This window comes from Chiloscyllium plagiosum, chromosome 2, assembly GCF_004010195.1.
Source record: "Chiloscyllium plagiosum isolate BGI_BamShark_2017 chromosome 2, ASM401019v2, whole genome shotgun sequence".
NCBI classification, from domain to species: domain Eukaryota; kingdom Metazoa; phylum Chordata; class Chondrichthyes; order Orectolobiformes; family Hemiscylliidae; genus Chiloscyllium; species Chiloscyllium plagiosum.
This window is the reverse complement of record NC_057711.1, coordinates 2,678,861-2,687,053: the sequence shown is the minus strand read 5'-3', so window position 1 is coordinate 2,687,053 and position 8,193 is coordinate 2,678,861. Positions and strand designations below refer to the sequence as shown.

At 40.1% G+C, this 8,193-nt stretch overlaps 1 protein-coding gene across 1 annotated transcript; it reads left to right on the top strand.

Moving 5' to 3' along the window:
* Positions 1-6,178: 6,178 nt before the first annotated feature.
* LOC122539323 (olfactory receptor 11H4-like) lies at positions 6,179-7,167 on the top strand. Its single transcript, XM_043674032.1, has one exon. The coding sequence runs from the start codon at positions 6,179-6,181 to the stop codon at positions 7,151-7,153; it is 975 nt and encodes a 324-aa protein (XP_043529967.1). The 3' UTR covers positions 7,154-7,167.
* Positions 7,168-8,193: the final 1,026 nt, after the last annotated feature.

The following is an 8,193-nucleotide window of genomic DNA, read 5'->3' as shown; positions in this document are numbered from 1 at the left end:
TCAGCCAACCAACTTTCAATTCAAGTTAGTACTTTGCCCCCAATACCATGCGTCCTAATTTTGCTCACTAACCTCCTATGTGGGACTTTATCAAAGGCTTTCTGAAAGTCCAGGTACACTACATCCACTGGATCTCCCTTGTCCATCTTCAGAGATACATCCTCAAAAAATTCCAGAAGATTAGTCAAGCATGATTCCCCCTTCATAAATCCATGCTGACTCTGACCTATCCTGTTACTACTATCCAGATGTGTTGTAATTTCATCCTTTATAATTGACTCCAGCATCTTTCCCACCACTGAGGTCAGACTAACTGGTCTATAATTTCCTGCTTTCTCTCTCACTCCTTTCTTAAAACGTGGTACAACATTAGCCAACCACCAATCTGCAGGAACTGATCCTGAATCTATCGAACTCTGGAAAATAATCACCAATGCATCCACAATTTCTAGAGCCACTTCCTTCAGTTCCCTGGGATGTAGAGCATCAGGCCCCGGGGACTTATCAGCCTTCAGACCTAACAGTCTCTCCAACACCAATTCCTGGCAAATACAAATTCCCTTCAGTTCAGATCCTTCAGCCACTGTTACCTCTGGGAGATTGCTTGTGTCTTCCCCAGTGAACACAGATCTGAAGTACCAATTCAACTCTTCTGCCATTTCTTTGTTCCCCGTAATATATTCCCCTGTTTCTGTCTTCAAGGATCCAATTTTAGTCCGAACCATTTTTTTGCCTTTCACATACATAAAAAAGCTTTTACTATTCTCCTTTATATTTTTGGCCAGTTTACCTTCGTACCAGGGCAGCACGGTGGCACAGTGGTTAGCACTGCTGCCTCACAGCGCCAGAGACCCGGCTTCAATTCCCGCCTCAGGTGACTGACTGTGTGGAGTTTGCACGTTCTCCTCGTGTCTGCAAGGGTTTCCTCGGGTGCTCCGGTTTCCTCCCACCATCCAAAGATGTGCAGGATCAGGTGAATTGGCCATACTAAATTGCCTGTCGTGTTAGGTAAGGGCTAAATGTAGGGGTATGGGTGGGTTTCGCTTCGGCGGGTCGGTGTGGACTTGTTGGGCCGAAGGGCCTGTTTCCACACTGTAATCTAATCTAATCTAATCTAACCTCATTTTTATGGTTATACTTTTTCTCTTTTACTTTATATGTTTCTTAACTTCCCTCGTCAGCCACGGCCACCTCTGCCTCCTCATCCTTTTTGGAATGAACTGATCCTGCATCTTCTGCATTATACCCAGAAATATCTGCCATTGTTCCTCCACTGTCATCCCTGCTAAGGGACCATTGAACTTTGGCCAGCTCCTCCCTCATAGCTCCATAGTTCCCTTTATTCAACTGAAATATTGTCACTACCGATTGTACCCTCTCCCTTTCAAATTGCAGATTGAAGCTTATTGTATTATGGTCACTACCTCCTAATGGCTCCTTCACTTCGAGGTCCCTGATCAATTCTGGTTCATTGCACAATACCAGATCCAGAATTGCCTTCTCCCTGGTAGGCTCCAGCATTGCTGTTCCAAGAATCCATCTCGGAGGCACTCCACAAAGTCTCTTTGTTGAGGTCCAACACTATCCTGATTCTCCCAGTCTACCTGCATGTTGAAATCCCCCATAACATCTGTAGTAACATCTTTGCGACAGGTCAATTTCAGCTCCATATTCAACTTACACCCTACATCCATACTACTGTTTTTGTAATTGTACAGACCATCTGAAGGCAATAGCTATAAGTTTTGGAAAATAGTTAGGTAGCTTTAAATGAGAGGACTTTCCAAAACAATTTTCTGTGTTTTTCATTTTAATCGGCAGCCTGTGGTTGATGTCAGCCACTTGAATTTTCCTGTACTTGGGAAAGAAGACCAGAGGATGCATGTCATTAAGTCGCACCTAGGTGTTTTTTAGAAAATCAATTGGTTGTAGTGATAATGCAACTTGATCACACAGTTAATTGACTGAGGCTTGGGCACAAATGGTCAGAAAGATATATACTTTACAATAGGATAGGCAGTGACATTGTGGTTTTGACACTGGATTAGTAATCCAAATGAATGCTCGGTTTTTGGAGTCAAATCTCAAATGATGAGAATTGAATTAAAATTAAACATCTGGAGTTTCCACACAGTTGAACTTCAATGGTTCTGACACTGTACAGTCTTGGTTAACTAACAGTTATAATCATCAGTTAATTACCATGATTGAAACCCCACTATCATCATCCTGAGGATTACCATTGACCAGAAACTAAACTGGATTGACTATATAAATATTGTGGTTGTAAGTGCAGGTACTAGGAATTGTGCAGCTAGTAACTAATTTCTTGTCTCTGCAAAACCTGTGTACCATCTACAAGACACAAGTCGGCAGTGTGACTGAACTCCTTCAGTAGCATGTTCCAAACCCACGTCCACTTAGAATAACAAGGCAGCAGATACAGTGGAACACCACCCTTTGAAAGTTCCCCTCCAAGCCATTCACCACCTTGGTGTTGAACCATATTGCCATTCCTTCAGTGACATTGGATAAAAATTTTGCAAATCTCATCCTTGCAGCATTGTGGGTCAGTGGTTTCCAATCTTTTCAGTAACATGGCACACTTCAATGATGTGGAGGTGCTCGTGTTGGACTAGGGTGTACAAAGTTAAAAATCACACAACACCAGATTATAGTCCAACAGGTTTATTTGGAAGCACTCACTTTTGGAGCACTGCTCCTTCATCGGTAGCTAGTGGGACAGGATCATAGGACACAGAATTTATAGTAAAAGATCAAAGTGTCATCCAACTGATGTGATGTATTGAACAAACTAGATTGCTGTTACATCTTTAACCACTTAGAACAGGCAAGCAGATTTTGATTGATTAATATGTAAATCATTGAAATCACAGTCCCAAGATAATTTAAGATTTCATCAGTATAAAAGAAAGTGATGTTTTAGGTTTGTCCTCACCTCCCTGAAAACCAGTTGAATGTCAGGGTTTGGGGCTTGGCTTTGCCATTCCATTCCCTTGTAAAATTGCTGTTTCTTTGTGTACAGCTGTAAATATTCATTGTTTTGTAAATTGTGAATTGTTTAATAAAATATAAAAGAAAGTGACATCTCAGCACAGACAATGCACTAAAGGTGTGAGATTAGAATCTGTCTGTATCCTAATCTTGAATCAGACTGGTTCTATTTCCAAAATAGGAATTTATAAAATATCACATTGACTGACTGCCTACAGATTGTGTGTCAAGGATGCTCGGCCTCGGATTTTCAGTTGATCATTCTCCAAGGTGGACTTCAGGAAACGCAACAACAGAGTTGCCGAGCAGAGGTTGCTGGCCAAGTTTGGTACCCATGAGGACAGCCTCAACCGGGATCTTGGGTTCATGTCACACTCCAGGTGACCCCACTACACTATACATTCTCACTCACACACAAGCGCACACGCACTCACACACGCACTGTCACACGACCCTCTCTTAAACACACACCCTGCCTCACACACTCACAAGCCTGTACTCCGTCACATTCGTGCACCCACTCTATCAAGTACACACACACACCCTCACACAAGCCTTTGGGGTGAATTTGTAGATTTTTATTTGCAGATATATTCTACTTTGTTCAAAAAGCACATAATTTGTAGGCAGTCAATGTGACATTTTATAAATTCCTACTTTGGAAATAAAATCAGTCTGACTTAATGTTGGGATACATACAGACTCTAACCTGACACCTTTAGTGCATTGTCTGAGCTGAGATACCACCTTTTGTTTTATACTGATGAAACCAAGTTATCTCGGGGCTTGAAAGAAGTTCTGGGATTTACATATTAATCAAAACCTGCATCCCCATTCTAAGTGATTAAAGACTTAGCAGCAATCTAGGTTTGTTCAATACATCAGTTGTATGACACTTTGATCTTTTACTATAAATTCTGTGTCCTATGATCCTGTGCCACTAGCTACCTGATAAAGGCGGAGTACTTCAAAAGCTTGTACTTCCAAATATACCTGTTGGACTATAACCTGGTGTTGTGTGATTTTTAACTTTGTCCACTTCAATGAGACAAACAACTCTGTGGCTCATCCACTTCTTTCAGCTGAATGTCACAATGTCACATTTACTTGCATTTACTGTGGTTACAGTCTTAGTGGAGACGTTTGCAACATTATGCATACAACAAGCTAAAGAAGGATCAAATGGATTAATGTTTCATAGTCACTGGAAAAAGTACAGTCTTCAACTGTGAGCACAGACACATTTGCAAAATTTATTCAACTGAACTATTTCTAACTACTCACGGCCTTCTGTTATACACACAGCACTCAGTTCAGGGGCCTAACTGACTCACTTTTAATTTGATAATTAATCTTCATGAGTTTTATAAGTTGTAACTTCTGTTGGAAACAAAATTGTTTATAATCAAACAATGTTTTACATTTCTTTTCATTTTTGTATTTATTTTGTACAACGTTTTACACAAAACACCACCTGGAAACCACTGCTCTGGGTAACCTTACACCCCAAATACTGCAACAATTCAAGACAGCTCACTGGGGCATGGGGATGGCAATGAATACTGGCCCAGTCAGTGATGGGCATAATCTGTGAACAGATGAAAAAATATTCAGAAGAAAAGATCCTAACTAGACTTACATATTCCATCACTCTAAATAGTTAACAAGGCCTTTCTCTTAACATCATCTGTATCCCTCAGGGAGGTGATGGCCAAATGGTATTACTGCTAGACTGTTAATCCAGAAATTCAGCTAAAGTCTGGAGGACCTGCGTTCAAATCCTTCTGTAGTAGGTGGTGGAATTTGAATTCAACAAAGAACCTGGAATTAAGGGTCCATTGTTGACTCTGAAACTATTATTAGGGGGAGAATACCCATCTGGTTCACTAATGTTCTTTAAGGAATTAAATCTGTCGTCTTTACCTAGTCTGGCCTACATGTGACGCCAGTCCCATAGCAATGTTAGAATATAGAACAATACAGCACCGAACAGGCCCTTCGGCCCACGATGTTGTGACGAACATTTGTCCTAGCTTAAGCACCCATCCATGTACCTAGACCTATTCTCCATTCCATGCAACATCCTGGTAAATCTTCTCTGCACCCTCTCCAAAGCTTCCACATCTTTCCTAAAGTGAGGCGACCAGTACTGCACACAGTACTCCAAATGTGGCCTTACCAAGGTCCTATACAGCTGCAACATCACTTCACGACTCTTGAATTCAATCCCTCTGCTAATGAACACTAATACACCATAGGCCTTCTTACAAGCTCTATCCATCTAAGTGGCAACTTTCAAAGATCTATGAACATAGACCCCAAGATCCCTCTGCTCCTCCACCTTACTAAGAACCCTACCGTTAACCCTGTATTCCGCATTCTTATTTGTCCTTCCAAATGTTGTTGACTCTTAGCTGCTTTCTAGGTGATGAGGGATTGGGAATAAATGCTAGCCTAGCCAGAGAAGCCTACATCCCATGAGTGAATTTAAAAACAAATTCCTTGACTGTTTTCATACATGACCAACTTTCAGGAGTATTTATTAGGGAAATCTGATGTCATTTTGACATAGCTAAAGAATTTAAGATCAGTTATATTTTTATGTGGCATATGTCGTGACCTTATAGAGGTTTACATAATTATGAGGGGCATGGATAGGATAAATAGACAAAGTCTTTTCTCTGGGGTGGGAGTGACCAGAACTAGAGGGCATAGGTTTAGGGTGAGAGGGGAAAGATATAAAAGAGACCTAAGGGGCAACTTTTTCACGCAGACGGTGGTACGTGTATGGAATGAGTTCCCAGAGGAAGTGGTGGAGGCTGGTACAATTGCAGCATTTAAAATGTATTTGGATAGGTATATGAATAGGAAGGGTTTAGAAGGATATGGGCCATATGCTGGCAGGTGGGACGAGATTGGGTTGGGATATCTGGTCGGCATGGATGGGTTGGACCGAAGGGTCTGTTTCCGTGCTGTACATCTCTATGACTATAATTTGGTAAAAGAGAAACTAGATGTCCTTTAAGTAAGTATTGTTGCAGTGAAGATATTAATTTGATCACAGATATTTTGTGGGTCTCTGCTAGTTTGTATTAGATGCCATAAGGTTGTTGCGTCACCTTGCTGACTCACAATTATTAATTCAATAGGGGGAAACCGGTTAATGGCTGAATCAGATCAAAGACGATATCCAATCACAGGATTCATTCTTGTTGGATTTCCAGGACATCAAGACTTACAATCACGCTTGTCATCCCTGTTTCTTATTGTATATATATTAATAGTTCTTGGGAACGTTTCTGTATTGTACATGGTTACAACAGACAAGCGGTTGCACATACCAGTGTATTTTCTTGTTGCTAATTTGGCAGCAATGGATGTGGTGTTAACAAGTTCAGTCATTCCTCAAATGTTGGTGAGGCTTATATTCAACATTAAAGTTATTCTGTGGAGTAATTGTTTTATCCAAATGTATTTCTTCCACAGTATATCAACAGCGAAGATATTGCTGCTCACTGTGATGGCTTATGACCGTTCAGTTGCAATATGCAACCCCGAACATTATTTGTCCCTCAGAAGAGATGCTTTTTTTGTCAAATTGGCAGGTCTTACCTGGGTATTAGGAATGGCCTTTTTCTTGCCTCCAATAGTTTTAACTTCTATTTTTCCATTTTGTGGTCCAAATGAAGTTGACAATTCTTTTTGTGAATTGCTGTCGGTAATGAGCCTGATCTGCGCAGATGCAATCTCTGTTAAATTTATCAATTTAGTTTTAAATGTGATATTTGTCTTTTCAAGTTTTCTTACTATTCTCTGGTTTTACATTAAAATATGTAAAATAGTAAAAGTTGCCTCTTCTGAACAGCGAAAGGATTTTGCCACCTGTGTAGGTCATCTGTTGGTCCTCAGCTTATTTTTCCCCTCCCTGGTCCTTTATTCTGCATTATTCTATGTCAGTCACAGCCTCCCAATTATTCATAAAGCTTCTGCTCTTGTATATGTTATTTTAAGCCCTTTATTCAGTCCAATTATTTATATTATAGCAGCCAAAGAAATAAGAATCAAGGTTGCTAAACTCATCAGAGTACAAAAGGTATTTCCTTATGTTGGAAGCACTGTTGCTGTTGAGAGCCATTGAACTGAATTGAAGAATCACTGAAATCGCGATCACACTTGCCATGTGTTTTTCATCTTTGTTCATCACTTGACTGAAATAGCAGCTTTATTTTCTGTTGGTATCACATTGACCCAGCATGGTTTGGATCAGATAGTTGAATATTGGGAAATAAAATTCGCAACATTACATTGATCTTTCAAGAAATAACCTGTTTCCATTGAGCCTTTGTTAATCTCAAAATGGCACAAAGCACTTTCCAGATGAAGGGCCTATGCCCGAAATGTCGATTCTCCTGCTCCTCGTGTGCTGCCTGACCGGCTGTGCTTTTCCAGCACCACACTCTTCGACAAAGTACTTTACAGCCAATTAATTACTTTTAGAGGGTGTTGCAGCAAATTGTCTAAAACAGCAACATTATAATGACCATTTTAATAAGCATATAGTGTCCTAGGCTCAACAACATTTTTCAAGGCTCAACAGTGATCTTTCCTCTACAGGCCTGTGTGTAGCTATTCAGCAAGAAAGCCTACATTTTAATATTGTACAGATCTTATTTAGTTTATTGTTTAAGTGGCATTAAACTGAATTGTCCAGGTTAAATTCTATAATTGCCAACTTTAAGCAGAGTTTTAATATGGTCTCCAGTGAAAGAGAAACTAATTAAGAACTAATTAAGGCTTTACATGAAAAGGTACCTTTGATAAAGAGGGTTTTTTTCTGATTTCTTTAAGAGCACGATGTTAGATAGGCAATTAGCTCTCCAGCAGTTTCTCTGTCTCTCTCCACTGTTGTTGCTGTCTGACCAATTTTCAAAATAGCCATGGTCTTTTAGCCCCACCTCCCCCAACATTGGATTGTCTCATTGATTCAATTTTGGCAAACAATAAATTCAGACTCGATTGGGTTTTATTATCCTGGGGCATAATTTAAACTGATTGGTTAAATTCAAATTGTTGTCAAAACAACAACCAAAACTCAGGTATTCATTTCACAGCCAAATAGTATATATTTTCGATTTTCCAGTACACTCTGGGACTCCCATGTAGTCATATGCACAGGTG

Bases quoted from the DNA above. Each gene is read 5' to 3' on its own strand.
- LOC122539323 (XM_043674032.1), top strand. From the start codon at position 6,179: ATGGCTGAATCAGATCAAAGACGATATCCAATCACAGGATTCATTCTT.